Source organism: Schistocerca piceifrons, chromosome 6, assembly GCF_021461385.2.
Source record: "Schistocerca piceifrons isolate TAMUIC-IGC-003096 chromosome 6, iqSchPice1.1, whole genome shotgun sequence".
NCBI lineage: Eukaryota > Metazoa > Arthropoda > Insecta > Orthoptera > Acrididae > Schistocerca > Schistocerca piceifrons.
The window spans coordinates 41898812-41923462 of record NC_060143.1 but is presented as its reverse complement, the minus strand read 5'-3'; the positions used below and the strand labels follow the sequence as shown (position 1 = coordinate 41923462).

The 24651-nt window shown below is 36.8% G+C and overlaps 1 protein-coding gene across 1 annotated transcript in view; it reads left to right on the top strand.

Moving 5' to 3' along the window:
* Positions 1-23807, top strand: part of LOC124802854 (protein CASC3) — a 110822-nt gene extending 87015 nt beyond the window's left edge. Inside the window, exons 9-10 of the mRNA XM_047263877.1 lie at positions 19232-19612; positions 22633-23807. Coding sequence (XP_047119833.1) covers positions 19232-19612; positions 22633-22773 — 522 coding nt within the window. The 3' untranslated portion in view covers positions 22774-23807. The remainder of the gene's footprint in view (positions 1-19231; positions 19613-22632) is intronic.
* The last annotated feature ends 844 nt before the right edge of the window (positions 23808-24651 follow it).

Sequence of the window (24651 nt, the reverse complement as noted above, 5' to 3'; positions counted from 1 at the left end):
CACTCGTCCCTCTCCATATCTAATGAAACTTGGTGTGAAGGTTCTATATGGTCTTAGGTGGTTGTACACCAAATTTCAGTCCAGTGTCTTCAGTAGTTGAATTTTTAGGGGTTTTTAAAGAGAGGCTACTCATCTTCGCATCACGTGCAAAGGTGCAAATGTACCAAGTTTGCTAGGCTTTTTTAAAATTTCTAGCAGACATTTGATCATTTGCTTTAATATACATAGAAAACTTTTTATGCTGAATCTCACCATGGCAAAAAATAGGGATTTAGCCACACCTAAATACAGATACAAGCCTCTAAAGTGGCTAAAAAATTCAGTGCACTATTCCGAGAGCCAATGTTTGACTGACCATTGCTACTTTTCATATGAACCAATCACACCAAAACTTCAGAGGGTTATTCCTAACTGTGATTTCTATATATGAATCAAATGTAATTAAAATTGGGTGCCTAGATGAAAAGATAAGCTTCTCCAAATTTGGCCAAAATTTTCTACATGCAAATTTTTGGGTATTTTCAGAAGGGGGGGGGGCAGTATCTGAACTGTGTTTTGTTCAATGCTTTTTTTTCCTTGCTTCAGTTGGAGAGAGTATGGTTCAAGCTTTCCAAGCTATATTGTTTGATTTCTGGATCTTGATGAGTAAGAATATGTTTCACAAGTTATTATTTTAGCACTTCTAGAAGATTGAAAAGTGAAATATTTTGCTGATTAAGTCCTATAATTAATTTTTTTTTTAATTCCAGTGTATAAATCAGTTTTAAACATTACTTTAACACGTCATAAAATCAACTGTGAACACTACACAGCAAATTTGCAAAACAAAAATGCCAAGAGTCTGTTCCATTTTTGGTTAAACAGTTCTACAATTTTTCAAGGGCAGATTGTGGATAACTGTATTGTCTTCCTGATGATTATGATGACGATGATGATGATGATGATGATGATGGTGCTTCTAAAAAGTCATGAAAATATATTGCTCAGGAATCCAGCAGGTGTCTTTAGCAGCTGGCCAGTGGAAGGAGTGAGCAGAACCATGTGGGTGCATAAAGCTGATGAGGACATCTTGTTGTTCATGTTAAACTTTACACACATTTCCAACCCACCAAAAATTATCATACATACATGCAACACATTGTCCTGGTTGTAAACTTGCAATAGAGATTGCTGGAGTTGCTTCATCTGCTTCGAAGGCATGAACTGTGAATGCTGTAGCATCATTGGAAACTCTGCTTACTCTGAGCTGATTACAATTAATTGGCTTAAATTTATGACTTTCTCTTGTTCCAGGTATTGTATGTCCCATGGCAAACCTTGTTTCTTGATCAGGCTGAATTTTTTCAGTCTCTTCATTTGGGACATAAAAACTTTATGCATGGAATACTCACATCGCAGAATTTGAATAAATCATAGGGAATCAATATTTGGTTATCTAAGGGCCTCTGCAGACTAGCACGGGCTTCTAATGTTTTTGCTGTTTCCCCAATGCCATCACAAAGCTAAATCCCTAATTTTTGCCAAGGTGTGATTCAGCATAAAAAGTTGTCTATGTGTATTAAAGCAAATGATCAAATGTCTGCTAGAACTTTTAAAAAAGCCTAGCAAACTTGGCACATTTGCACCTTCTTATGTGATGTGAAGATGAGTAGCCTCTCTTTATAAGCCCCTAAAACTTCAACCATTGAAGATACTGGACTGAAATTTGCTATATAACCATCAAAGACCATATAGAACCTTCACACCAAATTTCATTAAATTTGGAGAGGGTCAAGTGGGAACACTTTTTAATATTGATCCCTTTGACGTGGAATGACTCATATGTTAAGAAGAGTATAGTGATAATGATGCTTGTTAAAATATTCACTAAACATCTGTGTAAGTGACCTCCTCATTGACTGACTTTAAATGCCAATATTCCTTTCTTTGTTCAAAAAAGGGTGCCAAACATTATACATTGTGGTTGTGAAAGCAACCAGCATGGTATCTTGTATGTCATGCGATGTTTACATAGCCCCTGTCCCATTGTGCTATTAGTTGTTAAAACCTTGTTCTAGTTTCTTTGTGAAATAGTAGGGGTAGCCATGTTAAGTATCTCCATCTTGTGCAAATAGCAGTAGGTTCACAATCCTCGAAACCAATAAAGATTAAAAATGATTATGCTGCAGTCATTACCCCATCAGGGATAATAAGCATATTTGATATTACTTTTAGTCTAAAGACTCAAAAACTTGATGGTACAGTAGTTGAGATACTGGACTCTCATTTAAACAGAGCAGTGTTCATATCCCTGTGTGAACACCCAGAGTTAGGTTTCTTTTGTTTCACTGAATCATTTCAGGCAATGTTGGAATTATTATTTTAGCTAGAATAAAGTCATTACCTTTCCCATCCTTGTCCAGGTATAGCTAATACTCCAATATGTAGTGACTTTTTTGACGACAAGAGATTAAATTCTAAATCTTCCTTTATTCTGTAAGAATGATTCAGAATCTGTAATGCTCTGTATGTATTGTCTGTTTCTTATGTCTGCATTTCTGTAGTCTTCACTTCTCAAAGTGAAATTTGGCTTATTGCTGCAATTTTTAGTTGTTTAGATGATATCACCCAAGAAAATTCCAAGGACAGGTCACAGCAGATTTTGTGCTAGAAATGAAATTTAATAGAGTAAAAATTAGTGTATGGAGAGCATGTATATAATGGATGAGTTCAAAAAGCCCAAAAGATTGCTATGCAGTGTTGTGTAGAAAGGGCTCATGGAAGGTGGGATTAAAGCCAATGGAAGAGCCTTGCAAATTTTGATCTTTGGTAAAAATTCAAGCACAAGCTAGTTTCAAGAAACAAGATGTGGGACTTTTATTCAGAAACTGCAAAAGCATGTTTATGAATGAGACAAATATAATAAATGTATACAACTTTCTCAGTCTTTCTGCACCATACAATTAAAGCAAATATTCATGGCCGGGAGGGAGGGGGAGGCGGCAGGCGGGCAGTGATGGTTTCAGAAGTGGCCAGTAGAGTTTGTGTAGCAATAGGGCCACCATTCCCTTCCACTGTCAGTTGTGCGTGAGATGGCGACTATGGAGCACGAGGTTTTCTGCATTCTTGACTTCGTGGAAAGTGAGTTGCAAATTGCAGTGCAGCGGTATTCAGCCACCAACTCGCAAAAGCATTAGCTGTTGGTTTAAGCAGTTTAAGCAGACTGGGAGTGTGTGCAAATGAAAAAGCACAGACAGACTGTGTGTCTCAGAGGATGATGTCTGACGGATTCTTGAAAGTTTTAAATTGATATCAAACATCATGAAAGAAATTTTAAAAATTCCTCTTTTCATTGATATAAAGCTCGTTTGTACTGGAACCCATGAACCATGGACCTTGCCGTTGGTGGGGAGGCTTGCGTGCCTCAACGATACAGATAGCCGTACCGTAGGTGCAACCACAACGGAGGGGTATCTGTTGAGAGGCCAGACAAATGTGTGGTTCCTGAAAAGGGGCAGCAGCCTTTTCAGTAGTTGCAGGGGCAACAGTCTGGATGATTGACTGATCTGGCCTTGTAACACTAACCAAAATGGCCTTGCTGTTCTGGTACTGCGAACGGCTGAAAGCAAGGGGAAACTACAGCCGTAATTTTTCCCGAGGGCATGCAGCTTTACTGTATGGTTAAATGATGATGGCGTCCTCTTGAGTAAAATATTCTGGAGGTAAAATAGTCCCCCATTCGGATCTCCGGGCGGGGACTACTCGAGGACGTCATTATCAGGAGAAAGAAAACTGGTGTTCTATGGATCGGAGCGTGGAATATCAGATCCCTTAATTGGGCAGGTAGGTTAGAAAATTTAAAAAGGGAAATGGATAGGTTAAAGTTAGATATGGTGGGAATTAGCGAAGTTCGGTGGCAGGAGGAACAAGACTTTTGGTCAGGTGAATAGAGGGTTATAAATAGAAAATCAAATATGGGTAATGCAGGAGTAGGTTTAATAATGAATAAAAAAAAATAGGAGTATGGGTAAGCTACTATAAACAGCATAGTGAACGCATTATTGTGGCCAAGATAGGTACGAAGCCCACGCCTACCACAGTGGTACAAGTTTATATGCCGACTAGCTCTGCAGAAGACGAAGAAATTGAAGAAATGTATGATGAAATAAAAGAAATTATGCAGATAGTGAAGGGAGATGAAAATTTAATAGTCATGGGTGACTGGAATTCGTCAGTAGGAAAAGGGAGAGAAGGAAACATAGTAGGTGAACATGGATTGGGGCTAAGAAATAAAACAGGAAGCCGTCTGGTAGAATTTTGCACAGAGCATAACTTAATCATAACTAACACTTCGTTCAAGAATCATGAAAGAAGGTTGTATACATAGAAGAACCCTGGAGATACTAAAAGGTATCAGATAGATTATATAATGGTAAGACAGACTCATCAGTGGTTTTGTAGGATTTGTAGTAGAGACAGGAAGATACTGGAACAGGAGGGGAAAATTGCTGTCCTTCAGGCTGAATTAGACAAGGCCAGGGGAGATCTTGACAGGTTAAGGAGGGAGAAGGGTAAAGAGAGGTGGGAAGTGGCAACAGGCAACAGGAGGAACAGGCCTAGAACTTTGTCTGACAGCTTTATGGTGAATGTGGAAAATAGATTTGACCTGTTGCTTCAGTTAGAAGCTGGTGAGCCTCAAGCAGTTGCAGGTGTAGACAGGGCACAACAAACTTTCAGCAGCAGATTGAAAAGTAAGAATGTAGGGAAATCAGAAAAGAGAAAGAAAGTGTTGTTGTTAGGTAGTTCCCATGGAAGAGGTGTTGGCCAACTCTTGCAGGATGAACTAGGATCAGAATACCAGGTCACCAATTTTTTTAAACCTAGTGCTGGTCTGGAGCAGGTGACAGAGGATTTAGGATCACTTTGCAAAGATTTCACTAAGGAAGACACCGTGGTTATAGTGGGTGGGGCAGGTAACAGTATTGACAGAAATCCTGGGTACAGTATAGAGTGTGACCTGGCGAAGATTGCATCAGCATCGAAGCATACTAGTGTTGAGTTTGTATCTGTTCTTGGGCGCCATGACCGACCTCATTTGAACTCTTCTGTCAAGAGAGTTAATTTGGAGCTGGAACGGCTGCTCATGTCGGGTGCGGGGTCACACATTGGTGTGGTTCATGTTGATTCTCTCAGTAGGTGGGATTATACTAGGCATGGCCTTCACCTCAACAGGAAGGGGAAGGGTAAATTGGCTGGGGAAATAGCAGGAAAGTTAAAGGGGGGAGGCACTGTCATGAGTGGTAAAATACCAGTGGTTATAGGATTCAGAAAAAACCCTTTTTTAGGGTAGGGAGGACAGAAAGAAAGCAAATTTTAAGAGAGGTTAGAACTGAGACAAACCTTCAGTTTGAAAAAGAAATCAAAAAACATAATTCCAGCTTATTACATCAGCATAAACAGCCATTGGTTAAGAATTTTCAACTGTCAGCAGATATTTTAACTCCACCCAATTTTAACTCAGACAATGTGAAATGTCAGCTATCTTTATTGCATCAAAATATTCGAGGACTGAGAAATAAAATTAATGAATTAACTATATGCATAGATGAATTAGAGTCTTCAAACCCAGCTGACATAATCTGCCTCTCTGAACATCATGTGACCACTGGTATAGAACTTTTAAGTGTTACAGGGTTTAGGTTAGCATCTCACTTTTGTAGATCAGAAATGGAGAAACTGTCATAAATTTAAGAACATAGACATTCATAAATTTTGCCTAGAACAGCATATGGAAGCATGTGCAACAGAATTAGATTTTCACAAAAAATCTTTCATAATATTAAGTGTATATCGAGCACCTGCAGGTAACTTTAATCTGTTTGTAAACCACCTTGAAGCTGTACTGGCCCATTTAATAACCAAAAACAAAGAAATAGTGGTTGCTGGTGATTTCAATGTAGATTTCCTTAAAGACTCTCCGAATAAGAACTTATTTGAGTTAGTAACACTATCATTCAACTTAATTCCTACAGTAAAGTTCCCCACTAGGATAGCCACTTGCTCACAAACAGCCATTGATAATATCTTTATAGAAAAGTCCAATGAACAAAATTATATTACAAAACCAATAGCCAATGGCCTCTCAGACCATGACATGCAGTTCCTTCTGTTAAATGTTAATACTGAACAGGATATAAAATCTGTTAAATCTGAGCTCAAGAGGGTAATCAGTAAGCCAAAAATTGATTATTTTAGGACACTCCTCAGAGACATTCACTGGACTGATGTTTACAGTGCTCATGGCATGAATGAAAAATATAACATTTTTGCTAATAAAGTGCTTACCTTATTTGAACACTGCTTTCCCCCAAAACTTACCAAGGTTAGAGGAAAATCTAAAAAGAAGCCATGGATTACTCGAGGAATAAGGGTATCTTGTAAAACAAAAAGAAAACTGTATCTGTCAATCCGAAACATTTCCAATGTTGATGCTATAGCACATTATAAGAAATACTGCAAAATATTAAAGACTGTAATATGGATGTCAAAGCAAATATATTACAAGGAAAAGATAGTCATATCAGATAACAAAATAAATACAATATGGGATATAGTGAAGGAGGAGACCGGTAGGACCAGACATGAAGAGGAACAAATAGCATTAAGAGTAAATGATACATTGGTGACAGATGTGTATAGTGTTGCAGAACTTTTTAACAAACATTTTATAACTGTTACTGAAAAGATGGGGTTGTCAGGTTCGGTAGATGCTGCTATGGATTACCTTAGACCAGACATTTCAAGTAATTTCCATAATATGAATTTGACCCTCACTACCCCAACAGAAATAATGTCCATCATAAAATCTTTAAAATCAAAAACATCTAGTGGGTATGATGAAATATCAACAAAGTTAATTAAAGAATGTGATTCTGAGCTAAGTAACATATTAAGCTATCTGTGTAACCAATCGTTTATCAGTGGAATATTTCCTGAATGGCTGAAATATGCTGAAGTTAAGCCACTGTTTAAAAAGGGAGATAAAGAAATAGCATCAAATTTCTGTCCAATTTCACTGTTACCAGCATTCTCAAAAATTTTCGAAAAAGTAATGTACTGTCGTCTTTATAACCATCTTATCTCAAATAACATACTGTCAAAGTCACAGTTTGGATTTCTAAAAGGTTCTGATATTGAGAAGGCTATCTTCACTTACAGTGAAAATGTGCTTAATTCATTAGACAAAAAATTGCAGGCAACTGGTATATTTTGTGATCTATCAAAGGCATTTGACTGTGTAAATCACAATATCCTTTTAAGTAAACTAGAATATTATAGTGTAACAGGAAATGCTGCAAAATGGTTCAAATCTTATATCTCTGGCAGGAAACAAAGGGTGTTATTAGGAAAGAGCTTGATACATGTCTATCAGGCATCATCCAACTGGGAACTAGTTACATGTGGGGTCCCACAAGGTTCCATTTTGGGGCCCTTACTTTTTCTTGTGTATATCAATGACCTTTCATCAGTAACATTACCAGATGCCAAGTTTGTTTTGTTTGCCGATGATACAAACATTGCAATAAATAGCAAATCAAGTGTAGTCTTAGAAAGATCAGCCAATAAAATATTTGTGGACATTAATCACTGGTTCCTAGCCAATTCTTTGTCACTAAACTTTGAAAAAACACACTACATGCAGTTCAGAACTTGTAAGGGGTGTCCCAAGAGTATATGTCTAACATATGATGACAAGAAGATAGAAGAAGTGGACAGTGTTAAATTCTTGGGATTACAGCTTGATAATAAATTCAATTGGGAGGAGCACACCACAGAACTGCTGAAGCGTCTTAACAAATCTCTGTTTGCAATGCGAATTTTGTCAGACGTAGGGGATATAAAAATGAAAAAGCTGGCATACTATGCTTACTTTCATTCCATAATATCATATGGGATTATTTTTTGGGGTAATTCATCAAGCCAAGCTAAAGTTTTTCCGGGCACAAAAACGTGCAGTAAGAATTATATGTGGTGTGAACTCAAGAACATCCTGCAGAAGCCTGTTTAGGGAACTAGGGATACTAACTACAGCTTCCCAGTATATTTATTCCTTAATGAAATTTGTCATTAAAAATATATCACTTTTTCAAACCAACAGCTCAATTCATGGAATCAATACTAGAAATAAGAATAATCTTCACAAGAATTTAAAGTCACTTAGTCTTGTACAAAAAGGTGTGCATTATTCAGGAACACACATTTTCAATAACTTGCCAGCAGCCATAAAAAGCTTAACAACCAATGAAATTCAGTTTAAGAGAAGCCTAAAGGATTTATTGGTGGCCAACTCCTTCTACTCCATTGATGAATTTCTTAGTAAAACCAACTGATTTGTATATAAGTACAACATAACTTCTGCACAATTTCAGTGCAGTAATGTGTTCAATGAAAATTTGTGTGTGTGTGTGTGTGTGTGTGTGTAAGTATAATCTAACTTCTGCACCATTTCAGTGCAGTAATGTGTTCATTGTAAATAAGTATTACAGTAGTTGTATTACATGTTTATTACCTTATAAATAAATAAAAAACGTTTTTTATTTTAAATTCAGTGCAATAGTATTTGTAAAATGACTCTTAGTGTTCATTAAAAATGACGATCATTCCACTTGGGACCTGTGGAATGGTACATTAGTTTATTTGTTTTAGTTGTAAATATTTGTCATGTATTGTTGTTTTTCTGACATGTTCCACATCCAGGAGGACCTCCTCACTACGGATCAATTGGAATGAAAGTAAATCTAATCTAATCTAATCTAGGAACCAGGTTTTAAATTGTAAAACATTGCTAGGGGCAGATGTGGACTCTGACCACAATCTATTGGTTATGAGCTGTAGATTAAAACTGAAGAAACTGCAAAAAGGTGGGAATTTGAAGAGATTGAACCTGGATAAACTGAAAGAACCAGAGGTTGTACAGAGTTTCAGGGAGAGCATAAGGGAACAACTGTCAGGAATGGGGGAAAGAAATACAGTAAAAGAAGAATGGGTAGCTTTGAGGGATGCAATAGTTAGGGCAGCAGAGGATCAAATAGGTAGAAAGACGAGGGCTAGTAGAAACCCTTGGGTAACAGAAGAAATATTGAATTTAATTGATGAAAGGAGAAAATATAAAAATGCAGCAAATGAAGCAGGAAAAAAGGAATACAAACGTCTCAAAAATGAGATCGACAGGAAGTGCAAAATGGCTAAGCAGGCATGGCTAGAGGACAAATGTAAGGATGTAGAGGCTTATCTCACTAGGGGTAAGATGGATACTGCCTACAGGAAAATTAAAGAGACCTTTGGAGAAAGGGGAACCACTTGCATGAATATCAAGAGCTTAATATCAAGAGCTTTGATGGAAACCCAGTTATAAGCAAAGAAGGGAAAGCAGAAAGGTGGAAAGAGTATATAGAGGGTCTATACAAGGGCGATGTACTTGAGGACAATATTATGGAAATGGAAGAGGATGTAGATGAAGATGAAATGGGAGATATGATACTGCGTGAAGAGTTTGACAAAGCACTGAAAGACCTGAGTCGAAACAAGGTCCTTGGAGTAGACAACATTCCATTAGAACTACTGAAAGCCTTGGGAGAGCCAGTCCTGACAAAACTCTACCATCTGGTGAGCAAGATGTATGAGACAGGTGAAATACCCTCAGACTTCAAGAAGAATATAATAATTCCAATCCCAAAGAAAGCAGGTGTTGACAGATGTGAAAATTACCGAACTATCAGTTTAATAAGTCACAGCTGCAAAATACTAATGCGAATTCTTTACAGACAATTGGAAAAACTGATAGAAGCTGTCCTCGGGGAAGATCAGTTTGGATTCCGTAGAAATGTTGGAACAAGTGAGGCAATACTTACCCTACGACTTATCTTAGAAGAAAGATTAAGGAAAGGCAAACCTACGTTTCTAGCATTTGTAGACTTAGAGAAAGCTTTTGACAATGTTGATTTGAATACTCTCTTTCAAATTCTGAAAGTGGCAGGGGTAAAATACAGGGAGCAAAAGGCTATTTACTATTTGTACAGAAAGCAGATGGCAGTCATACGAGTTGAGGGGTATGAAAGGGAAGCAGTGGTTGGGAAGGGAGTGAGACAGGGTTGTAGCCTATCCCCGATATTATTCAAACTGTATATTGAGCAAGCAATGAAGGAAACAAAAGAAAAGTTTGGAGTATGTATTAAAATCCATGGAGAAGAAATAAAAACTTTGAGGTTTTCCGATGACATTGTAATTCAGTCCGAGACAGCAAAGGACTTGAAAGAGTAGTTGAACGGAATGGACAGTGTCTTGAAAGGAGGGTATAAGATGAACATCAACAACAGCAAAACGAGGATAATGGAATGTAGTCGAATTAAGTCGGGTGATGCTGAAGGAATTAGATTAGCAAATGAGACACTTAAAGTAGTAAAGGAGTTTTGCTATTTGGGGAGCAAAATAACTGATGATGGTCGAAGTAGAGAGGATATAAAATGTAGACTGGCAATGGCAAGGAAAGCGTTTCTGAAGAAGAAAAATGTGTTAACATCGAGTATCGATTTATGTGTCAGGAAGTCGTTTCTGAAAGTATTTGTATGGAGTGTAGCCATGTATGGAAGTGAAACGTGGATGATAAATAGTTTAGACAAGAAGAGAATAGAAGCTTTCGAAATGTGGTGCTACAGAAGAATGCTGAAGATTAGATGGGTAGATCACATAACTAATGAGGGGGTATTGAATAGAATTGGGGAGAAGAGGAGCTTGTGGCACAACGTGACTAGAAGAAGGGATCGGTTGGTAGGACACGTTCTGAGACATCGAAGGATCACCAATTTAGTATTGGAGGGTAAAAATCGTAGAGGGAGACCAAGAGATGAATACACTAAGCAGATTCAGAAGGATAAAGGCTGCAGTAGGTACTGGGAGATGAAGAAGCTTGCACAGGATAGAGTAGCATGGAGAGTTGCGTCAAAACAGTCTCAGGACTGAAGACCACAACAACAACTGGAATAAATACAAAGTTTTGAAAATGGGTCCATCATTTAGAATAATCCTGTATTTAAGAAATATTGGACATCATGCTGGAAAGATCAGTAAGTCTGTTGGCATCATTTGTTGAAAAATAAATCTGGGGTAACCGAATCTACAGCAAAGATAAAAGAATGTTGTAAAGACTTACTGCTTCATGCCCACAGACTTTAGATTCAGTAAAAATGTGTAAACAGTCTTAAATTGGTAACTTGGACAATGCCAGACAGATACCAGCTTATTGAGAGCACTAGCAGCATGAATCGAGGTTATCCTCTTCTGCAGTGTCATTGTACAACATGAAAGTTCAGTAAATTACAAGTGCCACTGCACATAAAATAAAAAAAAAAATACTTGTATCATTTACTAGAAACATTCCTATTTAAGCTATTCATATGTCAGAATTCTTTTGAGTCTAATAGTTTGGTAAATTAAACAGATTCCTGACACCAAACTGAGCAAAAAATTAAAAGTCCGAGCAAATTGTGAGGCTTTCTGGTTCCGTGTCTGACAGTTGTGAAAACTTGATTGTTTCTGCCTACATTCTTGTCTACCTTAGGCATCTTATGTTGACTCGCCAGTGTCATTTGGCTCACATGCGTCATTTTAAATAATCTAGGATAATTACAAAATTTACAATATTAAAATTGCAAAGGAATCAAACAATGGAAAATCCAGGATGGAATGTAACAGTATCATGAGAAGAAAAGTTGCTACTCACCATATAGTGGAGATGCTGAGTCACAGATAGGCACAACAGCAAGACTGTCAGTAGTGAGCTTTCGGCCAACAAGGCCTGTCCCGTATATCGTCCCATCACCATCTACTCCAGTCAGGTCACTAACATCACATATCCCATCAAAGGCAGGGTTGTTCCCATTCCAGCACTACACAGCTGTCATTCCACCACCACACGCAGTGTTTTTATTTCTCTCCTTTTCCACTGCCCTCTGTCTGACCTGCAGCACTTCACTGTCCACCACCCCCACCATACTATCCCTCCACCACCCCAACCCGACCTCCTCCTGACCCCCACCCAGTTGTCACTCCCATCATGCACTGGTTTTCAGTTGCCTGAACCTGGAGTTATGTATGAGAGTTCCGTGTGTGTGTGTCTAGTGTTGACAAAGGCCTTAATGGCCAAAAGCTTTAATTGCGAGAGTCTTTTTGTTGTGCCTATCTGCGACTCAGCATCTCCACTATATGGTGAGTAGCAGCTTTCCTTCTCACAAAGTTGTAAAGGATTCATATACATTTCTACACTCTACACTCACATTTTCTTTATTATTAAATTGGAAATCTGCGGACATTGTTTTCATTGGTTTTGATTGAAATGGTTAATTGAGTTATAGATATTATTATTATTATTATTATTTAGTGTGACTGGACCCTGTCTGATCTCACAAAGCTATTAGGCTTCAGTCTTCTGTGTGGTATTTTTCTATTCTTCAGTCCACTTTGTCCCTGGTCTGCTGGTGATTTCATTCTCTGGCCATACTTTGTTTGCTAATTTTTTTCTCTGTACAAATTTCAGTTGAAAATGTGTCATGGATTTATATGATAATTTTGTAAATTGTTTTTAACCTGTTGGAACCAGGGTATGGGTCTGAGTTGTTCTAAGTATGTTGCAGTTTAGTGAGTGAGTCTTGTTTTTGGGAATCTGTGGATATGTCAGTTACTGGCATTGTATGCAAACCCGGTATTCTATAGAATGCATAGGTTTTAGGCAAACTGTGAAGTATAAGTTGTTTATGAAAATGTTATATGCTTTTACTAGGTGTTCTATAAAATTCTTAGGCATTGTACAGAATGACCAGTACCATTTACGAAAAGTGTTAAAAGGGCACAAGATGAGATGCCTTTATTGATTAATACAAAACCCAAAGAACAAAACTGAAACAAAGCATAGGATATTCTTATTGGAAAACAAAGAAAGCAGAACTAAGATTGAAGTACTCTCTTTTCTTCTTCACAAAAGATTGTTTTAAATATTGGCAATTTGATCTTGTACATTCAATTCTGAAGAATGTGAACAGAATGTTGTTAACCAATAAAACACAAAGAAGAACTGGCATGACCCATTTGTTGCAGCTGGGAAGGCTTGAATGACATTTTCAATTGCACTTAATTTTCTTTTTCACACAGAGGCGCATCATATTTTGGCATTTCATGTTGCATGATCATTGGCCACTTTCTGGGGACTGATTAGCTGCAGATTGGAGAGTTATTTTGTGGTCAGGAACGTCTTCAATTCTCATTGAGTTCTTTGTACATACAGTGAATTCTGATCTTGAAAAGAGTTGCTTCAAGATTCCTCCTGTGGTTCCAAGTTGGTAAAAGCTATTTTCTGTGTGGTTCACAAATGCAAACAGATTGAATGAGTCACCCTGCCCTTTGTCAACATCGGGATTCAAAACTTTCACATTGGTACCAAAAGGCACAGGAGGAACTTTTTTGTAATAATCCTTATCATTTCGTGACTTAAACCTCAAGGTTCAGTTTTGACTCCGTTTTACTTTCAATAGCGTTCTCAATAGTGAAGCAAACACTGTATGAAATGACAACCCCATAACCTTCTACTTTGTCATGCTCATTGTCTTTAGGAGAAATGCACAGATGGCATGAATGTTTCGGTCACACTTTTGTCGTGTGATATATATATATATATATATATATATATATATATATATATAAAGGGGGTCTTCGGTGACAACAGAAATGGAAGGCTCTTCAATAATCATGCCTTCATCACTGTGTTGGTTTACTCAATCATGGATTGCATTCTCATCTATGTCTTCTGCAGGGAGCTGCGCCTCTTGCATTGATTCATCTAGTCTTTCTTTCTGCTGTTGTGTTGTTTGTGACCTCTCTGTTATTTTTTTCCAGCTCTTTCCCACTCTCTACTTTTTGTATAAGACGACGATGTCGAGAGACTTACTCTAGCTTTGCAACTGAACAGACCTTCGTATGGCATTTTGTTAATCCCAGAATGAAAAGCTCTGTTTTTCATAAGTTCGACAAACCACAGTCCATCACTTCAGCATCTAGCTTTTTTTCTTGCATCCAAGTACACAGCGTATTTTCAATGTCCTGATTTGCTCTTTTGATGCACCCCTGACTTTGAGTGGTGTGGCTTACCATGGTCAATCTTCAAGATGGACCAATACTCCTGTAGGCTGTATTCTTGAGATTTTCTGTTTTGTTTTGCAGCAAGGAACACACAGGAGACCAAGCAGGAGTGTACAAGTTTATAATGGTCTACCAAGATCTTCTCACTATGTTTGTAGTTCTCAGGGCTCTAAAATCAAAGTGAGCAGAAGAAGTAGCCTACAATTTCATCGACATAATTTCATTGCTTGATGCTCCAATGATGCTACAGTCTGGGGAATTTGCAAACAATGTGGTAAACAGCCTACAGGAGTATTCATCTTTAATCACTACTACATTCTCAGGAGTCACTGGTTCTGGTAATTCTTCATTATAACTAACAGGCCTGGTAGGAGAATCAGGATATTGCATTTCCCACTGAGAATACCAGTAGTGTTTGGTGGATGAAAATCGTATGTTTTGTGGTCCACTGCTTCTCCCACATCATGGAAGCAGTAGAGAACATGTGATATATATCAGGATTGGACTCAAAATCGATGAGATTAACCTGACAACAGCGGCTGAATTCTGAAAAAAACATTGGCTTGACTACACAAAACCTTCTTGCTTGTTCTGCCAAGGCTCACAGAGGTGAACGTGCAGCTCAGTATCATATGGGTAATGTTCTTATACTTCGGCGAAAGTTCTTCCAACATCCTGTCCTGCCTTCCATGACCAACAGCCAAATGGCCCTTATGGAGTATGTCAGATAACTAGGAGTTCACAACATAAGTTTCAGTAGCACTCATACCATCTCTAACGGATTAGACCAACTAAGTCTTTTTCTCGACCATCATTACGTCATAGTGTTTCGGCAGATGATAGTCCCGCTGTTCCTTCTTCATGGTCATCTTAGCCTTTCTCACATCATAGTCTAACTTTTGGTAACTGGTTTCGGTTAGGAAACCACAGTTTTTAGTAGCATTGGCTCTTACTTGAGATAATTCATCGCAGAACCGTTGTTGCATGTCAGCATGGCGTGATTCCTGTCTTAGGACTACACTCTCTCCTGACATGGTGATACAAGAACAACAGGGTAGGATGAGAGGAGAGCATCTGTGGAACTTCAGCCAGATGCTATACACTGGAGAACTAGTATAGTGATATCTGTGGCGTGTTAGTTGAACGTCGTACGACAATAAGCTGTCTTCGCAACCGTTAAACAAAGACCCGAACACCACCACAAACAGTAGTGGTGAGGGGAAGAAAAAGGCAGAATTTGGCGTATTATATACGTTGCCAGGAGAAAATCCAGCTAAGTATACAATGCCTTGTCAGTGTATAAAAATCAATCTTGTTCTTATTTTGACATTCAATTTTAGACATTTCATATACATTACATAGGCATTCTGAAGAATGCCATATTATACATATTGCCAGTAACATGTCCATAAAACTTCAGTCTTCTTTTTCTGACATCTGTTGTGAGATTTTATTAGTTGTTTGGTTGTTTTTTGGCATTATAATCTGAAACCATCTTCTGTTCTTCTGGGGCTGAATGTCTTCCAGAATTTTGCATTGCCCTTTTAGGATATCTTCCAGATCACCTTTTCTGTGGAATGAAGAATTTCACTAACGTACAAGACTTCAGGTTTAGTAACTGTATCATAGTGCCTCATTTTCATGTGTATGGACATAAGTTTCTCACTATAGGTGTAGTAGATTGTGCTGTAAGCTCTCCTAAGCTTTTGCATTCAAATTTTTTGTGCCATTTTCTCTCTGCCTTGTAGATTCAAGGATTTCTCTCAAATACAAGTATTGAACTTTCTCTCTTTGTCCATATTTTGTGATCAGCTTTTGATCAGCTGTACTCGGTTATTTGGAGGAATACTTGAAAGCCAACTCTTTCAGTCAATTGCTTGAGAGTTTCTGTCTTTTTAATTGCCGTCATCTCATTGTCTGCTAGTATTGCTGGGTCATTTGCGAAAGTTGGACAAGAAATTGGGATGTCACTTTTACGTCTACCAGGTTGTACAGGTTTTCAATAGTTTTGTTTTTAAGTTCTTTTTCCCACACTCAGATTACGGCCCAAAACCAGATTAAAGATGATAGGAGACAGACCACTCCCTGCCGAACATTGATTTTGATCAGCAATAGTTCTGACACAACACCCATGAATTTTGCTATAGAGGTTGTATTGGTTAGTATTTGTTTGATGAATTGAGTGTTTTTGGGTGGAGTCATTGTTCTTTGAGGATGATAAGAAGGGACTGCCTATTGACTGAATCACACACCTTCATTAAGTCCATCCACAAAGGAGAATACGATCGAACTGTTCCTGTTTTTAAACTGAATATTTGTTCAATACAGTTTTCACTAGTGCAGAAGCTCGTTTGGTATTCCCCAGTTTTGTGATAGTTGCTTCAGAACTCTTTGGAGGAGGCATGCTTACACAATTTTGTATTCCCTTATAGCTTGCAGAAAGGAGATAGTTCTTTAAATTTGTGTTGTAGCCTTAATTTGTGCAATGGGGGAATTAGGACACATCCCTTCAGATAAACACAGAAATCCCAATAAAAACACCACCTGAAAATATAAACCCACCAACAATCTTTGAAGTCTGCAAAACTTTGAGAGAGCTCAAGACCAACAAGGGATGAAGAGAAGATCAAACATTTGCAGAACTGTTGAAACGTGCAACAGAACAAGCGAAGATATATTACACTGCTGCACTGAAAATCTGAAGAACAATCAGAACATTGGACTGCTTACATTATACAAAAAAGGAGGAAAAAACTAATCCCAGTAACAACCAAGGGATTTCCCTCTTGGATTGCACATATGAAGTATTGTTAAGAATTCTGTACAGTCGCTGTAAAGTTCAATTTGAACAAGAGCTAAAAGACTACCAATGAGCATTCACATCCCAGGGAACACATCTGGAAAAAATAATCACTGTAAAATTAGTAATTGTTATCTACAAAAGAAGTCAAAAAATGAGAAATCATAACCTGTGTAGATTTCAGAAAAGCTGTCATTGTATTCACGGATCTACAAAATCAGAAACATTAAAAAAAATTTTGACTACATCCCTGATTTTAAAATGATAAAATAAACCCTCCCAAAATTCAGAGGAGAACTGTCTGAGCCATTTAAAATTAAAGAAGAGCTAAGATGGGATTATAGTCTATCACCAGTACTCTTCACCTGTGCTCTGGAATACTTGATGACAGAATGGTACGTACGAGAAAAATCCTATGGCAATACAGATTGTGACCAGGAGAGATCAAATAAACTTAAATTGCTTGGGATTCACAGATGATTTTGTGTTACTAGCTAATAACATGAAAGTAACCAGAAATCAAATAATAAGCCTGCAAAGGGAAGCAGTGGTTGGGAAGGGAGTGAGACAGGGTTGTAGCCTGTCCCCGATGTTATTCAATCTGTATATTGAGCAAACAGTAAATCAAACAAAAGAAATACGGAGTAGGTATTAAAATCCATGGAGAAGAAATAAAAACTTTGAGGTTCGCCGATGACATTGTAATTCTATCAGAGACAGCAAAGGACTTGGAAGAGCAGTTGAACGGAATGGGCAGTGTCTTGAAAGGAGGATATAAGATGAACATCAACAAAAGCAAAACGAGGATAATGGAATGTAGTCAAATTAAGTCGGGTGATGCTGAGCAATGGCAAGGCAGGCGTTTCTGAAGAAGAGAAATTTGTTAACATCGAGTATAGATTTAAGTGTCAGGAAGTCATTTCTGAAAGTATTTGTATGGAGTGTAGCCATGTATGGAAGTGAAACATGGACTATAAATAGTTTATACAAGAAGAGAATAAAGGCTTTCGAAATGTGGTGCTACAGAACAATGCTGAAGATTAGATGGATAGATCATGTAACTAATGAGGAGGTACTGAAAAGTATTGAGGAGAAGATGAGTTTGTGGCACAACTTGACAAAAAGGAGGGACCGGTTAGTAGGACATGTTCTGAGGCATCAAGGGATCACAAATTTAGCTTTGGAGGGAAGTGGGGCGGGTAAAAATCGTAGGGGGAGACCAAGAGATGAATACACTAAGCAGATTCAGAAGGATGTAGGTTGCAGTAAGTACTGGGAGATGAAGAAGCTTGCACAGGATAGGGTAGCATGGCGAGCTGCATCAAACCGGTCTCAGGACTGAAGACAACAACAACAACAACAAGCCTGCAAAACACAGCACAAAAAATAGGACTCCAGATATCATTAAAAAAAAAGGTTAGATTGGAAGATCAGCAAAACAAAACATAAAATCTCAAGAAACTGAAGAAGAAAATTATAGGATTTAAACTAAAAGAGACAAATGTCAAAGTGAAAAGAGTATTTATGGATGTGAAAAGATGAAAAAACTTCAGAATTGCTTGAAAATATCTGAGGCAATACGGAAAGAATGAAATAATAGTGCCCTACACCAGTTCCCTGTACTTGTCTTAGTTAGCATGATTAACAGTAAGGTAATTAATGTCCTTGTTTTATGTTCCTTGTGGACATGTCATTAGAATTATAGAGAGAATGATAATGCAGTGTATAGTGATCTGACTTTGTAAACTACGTATTTTCGCTGATTAGCAATTTCTCATAATTGATAACTTCATTAATATTTCTCATAAAACTCCTCATGTTGCGGCAACTAAGTCACCTTCGAAAGCTCTATAAAATGGTATGTTAATATTTTTTACATTTTTACTGTGTTGACTGCTTTCTTTGCAAGTCTTAGTTACATTCATTACCATAGTCTAGAAATCACATTGTCATACTAGATGTGTGATCAACTGTTCTTCTCATTGGGGATGTCAAATCTCTGTGTGATAGCACATCCTTCCTTGCGCTGCATGGAGACCTCACTTCAGGGCAGGTTTCCAGAAAAATTATAGCCATGCCGAAGATGTTTGCTTACTGAGTGACTCCTAACAATAGTTCATACCTGATCCTTTCCTATAACCAATAAGTTGTGGAAATAAGCCGTTTATCAGTTGCTAGAAAATTAAATTAAAATGATCACTTGTTTGTGTATAAATGTTTACTGATTATTTGTAGATGATGTAATATTTTTATTATTTGCAACAGGCTCCAGGCCAGCCGCCAGAGCTTTTCCAAGCCCAAGGAATCACATATTATAGCACAGAAGAACAAGTGATGTCACGGCCACCGCCTGTAGCCCAGAAACGCCAGCGTGCAGCTATTCCTATCGTTCCGCCACCAGAAGGAATGTCGAAGGGTCGTGGCCGCTTACGGGACAGTGACATTGGTGTTGCGCCTGATCCTGGTGCAGGTGGTGATGTCACAGTACCTCCAGTGCAGGATATTCAGATTTCAGAGCAAGACCAAGAACCAACCCCAACTGCAGTTACTGACCAGTATGCCGATGCACCTCAGGATACTACATTAGTCCCAAGTCCAGCGCCAGCTGAGAGCATTGTTACTGCTAACGCAGCAATAGAACAGGAGGTTCGCTCATAAATATACAAACTTGTAGCTGTATAATGTAATGGTGGCTTAGGTTGTTCCCTCTGTCCTTAGTTTATGTTGCACTTCCAGCTTGTGGTTTTTGTTTATGCAACCGCTTGTATTATTGAAATCCATATATTTTGAACAGTTGTTCTGCATAGTTATCCAATAAGTAGTAATGCAGTAAAGTACTTTTTATGTAGCGGTGGTGATAGTGATGCCTTTTATTTATTTATTTGTGTAATTTGTATTTTTATATTTATTTTATTTCCTACATTTTAAGCCTTCAGTTTTTGTTTTGTAAGAATATCTGTTCTGGAAAGATACTGACGGTGTGTAAAATATATATATACATATATATTTATTTATGGCTGTTACACTCATTATCATATAGGTATGGTTAATAAATTTCTCTAGATCTCTCATTTACTTAGAGATTCATAACACTTATCTAACACTTATTTATTCATTTGTGATGTTACAGAGAGTTTTGGTCTTTACAGTTTTTGTAGAACTTATTCAATGAACATTTTCTTTTTGTACTGAAGTTGGTTCTTTTTGTATATTCCTTGTTTAGAGATGCAGGCGGTAAATAAGTAATAGTAGTTAACTGGTCATTGTGTGTAAGTATTGTCAGTCCCTGTCATTGGAAATGGGGTAATTACAGTTTTTGCCAGATGTTAATAAGTTTCAGGCACTAAAAACATACTAAGCAATACGTCAGTAATGTGTCTTTTCAAATTTACATTGTATAGAACCACATTTATTCATTCAAACACTGGTATAATTTGAACATAAAGATGTCTCATTCAATTAATATAATAAATAGATGTGTAGGGTACAACTTGATTTGGCAAATGCCTGTGGTTTCTGTAGGATTACACTATTCAGAATATTTTGAACAATTCTTTAAAACATATTTATTGTAGTCTCTGATAGCATGAAGGTCATTCTTGTAAGGAGTGGGTTTTTGAGAGAGAGGAAATGAAGCCCATAATTGTGTAGTCTATTCAGTAAACATAAATAATTCATATAATTTTTCCAGCTTATAGAATCCCGAAAAGAATGTCTTGATTTTGCTAAGCACCAGAGTTCGTAACTGATTACATGGAAAAAGGTGTTTAATAGACTAGGTATTTGAATGCTCCTCAGTGTGTCTACACTGGTTATCATGGATTTGGTAGCATTTCTGGAGAACAGCAATTAAATTACAGTGATATTTTGAGAGTTGCATTAATTTATACTTTTTCAGACTAGAAAAAATGCCAATATTTTATGTTTTATTTATATTAGATTAAAAATATTGACACATTCTTTTGTGAAGTTATCTTTTATGGCTTTGACATCAAGCACCAATAAAGTTTCTGTAAATAATTTTTATTCGCTCAAGTCTGGAGCGAATTTAATTCATGTTATCAATTTTTCACATATTTATCTTTCAGTTAATAATAATATCCTATTTTAATGTAATTAGTTATGTAAGATTTTTACATTTTATAGTTTAAAAACTTGATTTTTTTAATGAAAATTTATGCCTCTTTCATTACATGAAGAAAGGGTAGATCTTGAGTATTCTTTTGTTGGAGAGAGGTGGGTAGGGGGGGTTGGAAAGGAGTGCAGATACTATTAATTTTTTAAATATTAGTGCTTCCAATTATTGCAACACCTGTTGTTTCGCTGCTGGTATATATTTCATTCTCAAGCAGATTTGCTGCCCTTCACATGAGAGAACTATGTATGGATCTCATTTTCCTAGCATGTTCTGGATAGAAACTAATGCATTAGAAAGTGTCTACTGCTGTGGTACTCAATACTAGGACAGTTGGCAGACACTATGTAGTCTTCTTCTACCTTTTTGAGCTATCAGTAGCATAGAATGCAACATAAAAATAAACGCATAAAGATTTCAGAACTGGCACATTACCAGAAATATGCTCAACATCATAAATTGGTGGAACTATTGTGAATATGACGTTATAATGTAAAGAGTGTAGTAAGAGTAAGGAAACCTGGTTGGTGCACAGCATACCTTTTCTAAAGTTAAACTTCGAGTGTGTCTCATTACCTTTATCTTAAAATATAGGTGTTCTCAATAGAGATTCCCTGATCACCTGGGAAATGAAAGACAGAGATTGATTTCCATTCTGCTGGATACTACTGTAGATTAATCTAATTGTTCTTCTCATCTTTTTCTGACTCTAATTTGTTTTGCTTCTGAGGTATTGAACAACAAAATAATAATTCCGTACAGTCAAAAGCCGTTTTCCTAATACGCAGTTTATGTTAATGTAACAATTTTATCTGTCTTCTTTCATTTTTGACCATCTCATTTAACCGTTAAATTAGTTGCTGTCTGCCAATAGACACACTGAAGATAAGGAAGAGATCTGGCATTGTGATTTACCATCATTTTTGTATCAGGCAGCTTATGTTCAATGAGCATATCTTTCTTCTCTCTGTGCCTTTAAACGAAATACTAATTTATTCCACCTCATCAGTAGGTTTTTTCACATACTACTATTTCATTAGGTGTAGAATGGTGACCTTTTAAAATGGTTGGAATTGTTTGGCTTTCAGAGAATAATCTTGGTATTAGTGACTTCAAGGCTGATATTCATTGATTTAATTAGTTGTATATTAAAACAGAACAACTTTTACATCTACTCTTATTGTTAGCAGTATTTCACAACATTTATATCTGTGTATCTCCTACAAACATTTGATTAGACACTACATTTGCCTTGCAGCAGCCTACTAAATGCCCCTAGGCTGTAGTGATGTGTTTCACAGTGTATTAATAAAAGATCACCTGATGTCAGTAGATAAAATATGCAATAAATAAGTGTATCTGTCATGTCATGTTTCACACATATATTTTTGCACAAAAATGTTTATTTTGCTTTATGAAATATTGTAGTTTCTTTGAATCCCCATTTGTCGATTGTAGCGCAATGAAAATATTTTGTATGTTTACTGTTTGATTTGTAATTTTGTTAAGCGATATTTTTTTCTGTTTTCAGTCTTGTTTGTATTGGGACTCTACCCAGCTTCATAAAATATTCCTGTGTGGTCTAGAAAGAAGTATACCTGTAGATTCAAATCCTTTTCTCTTTGAGAATTACATCATTAATGCAAGTATTGCAGCTCCTTATTTGCAGTAGCGTAGTGGAAAGAAAATGCTTTTAAATTATATTTGCAAAAGAATCATGACAGATTTGCTGTAAGCTATTTAGAATCACATATTATTATGTTAAATTTTCTGTACTGTTGTCAAATTACAGTTCTTAAGATAACTTACTTATAAGAATGAATGTATTATTCGATGCAAAACTATACTTGTCATACAGACTAGGCAATTGTAGCTGTTGCTGTAAGAAATGAAGTGCTTCCCAGGAATCTAAGAAATTATAACACAGCCTGGCATTTCCCCCCATGTGCCATTACACAGGGTCCATGCATGTATAATGGCACTGTAGCTTTCAAAGTGATACATGGCGGAGAGACAAAGACGAAAGGAAAGATGAAAAATTTTTGTGTTTATTCTGCATATTTGTCATGATTATGAGTGATTGCCTTCAGGTTGTTTTAGTTTTGGTGGATAATAACAGTAACATAGCAGTAAAATTGTTGTCTGAAATATGTTAAATAGAATATGGTTTTGGTATCACTGATAGGAGCAATTTTACAAGTGAAGTCATTTTTATTTACAGTTAACACATACAATTTATTGTACAGAAAAAAGTCATGTGAACAATGTCCATATGAAAAGACAACATTTCACCTATTAGTTAAAAATAATTGTTACAAGCAAATATTATTTAATATCTTGTTGACAATGTTTTACTTTCTGTAATTTATTTATGATATACTCCATGCAGAATGGATTTCATTACTGATGTGGTTGACTACTAGTTCCTATTGCTTTGTGTTGTACAGGTTCTTTGTTTTTCTAATATTGTACAGATTGTACTTTGAAAGTTGTTCTGTCACCTTGTTGGTAGTGGAATGTATTTAGTTAATGAGATTCACTTTTCAGATGTGCATTATAAATGTCAATAATGTAGACAAAAAGAAGATAACCTCTAAATATAAATAAAGTTGTCAATTATAATAACTTTATTAGCTACAGAATATCTCAGTTGTTAAGGTCTTTGGATTATGCAATTGAACATTTTTGATTATGAATAAAATGATCACTTTTTGACAGCATACATAAGTTCCATGTTTTAGAGACAATATGTATATTGTTATAGAATTATTTTTTTTTTTCATATTTTGCGTGTAGCAGTGTAAGTTTCAACAAAAGTATAATTTCAATTCATTGTCGTACATGGTTAATAGGTGAGTCAAAAGCCTGTAATACAGGATTTGAAGTGTATTTTTCGAAGGTGTTTTGTAAATTTAAACTTAAGCAAAAAAGGTAAAAGATGAAAAGTTCAGTGTAACTATAGAAATTCTCCTCCAGTCAGTACAAGAAGACAAAATAGCACAGGGTTTTACACCACTATATACACAATAATACTTGCTAATGAGGAGACTGACTTAGCAGACATGATACTAATAGTATTTTATGCTGATGATGTGTTTAACAGAGCAATTCTATTTAACATTTTATTACATTTATGAAAGATGACACACTGTTTTATTCACAAATGGCAAAATATTCAGCCATATCCACACATGACACACCACTAAGTGCAGTGTAAAAAAAAAAAACACAGAACAGCGCAGAATGTTTGTGGATGCACAGCAATGTTCCATTGTGCCTGCGTGTGTCAATAATAATGGAAAATGAGATATGTCATCCAAACATTTCCTTTGATGTATTGATGCTGCACGAAACTTGTTCACTGACGTGCAGAGTGGAACAATTTGAAGTCCACCCTATATGTGCCATGCTGCACTGAACTTCTGTCCTCGGTTTTGTGCAGCACGGCTGGTGTGGATGTGGCTTTTGATGTCAGATCCCAAGTTGTGACAATATTGATAATGTTCGTCAGTGTTGGAGAATCAAACTGGAACATTACTACAGTTTGTAT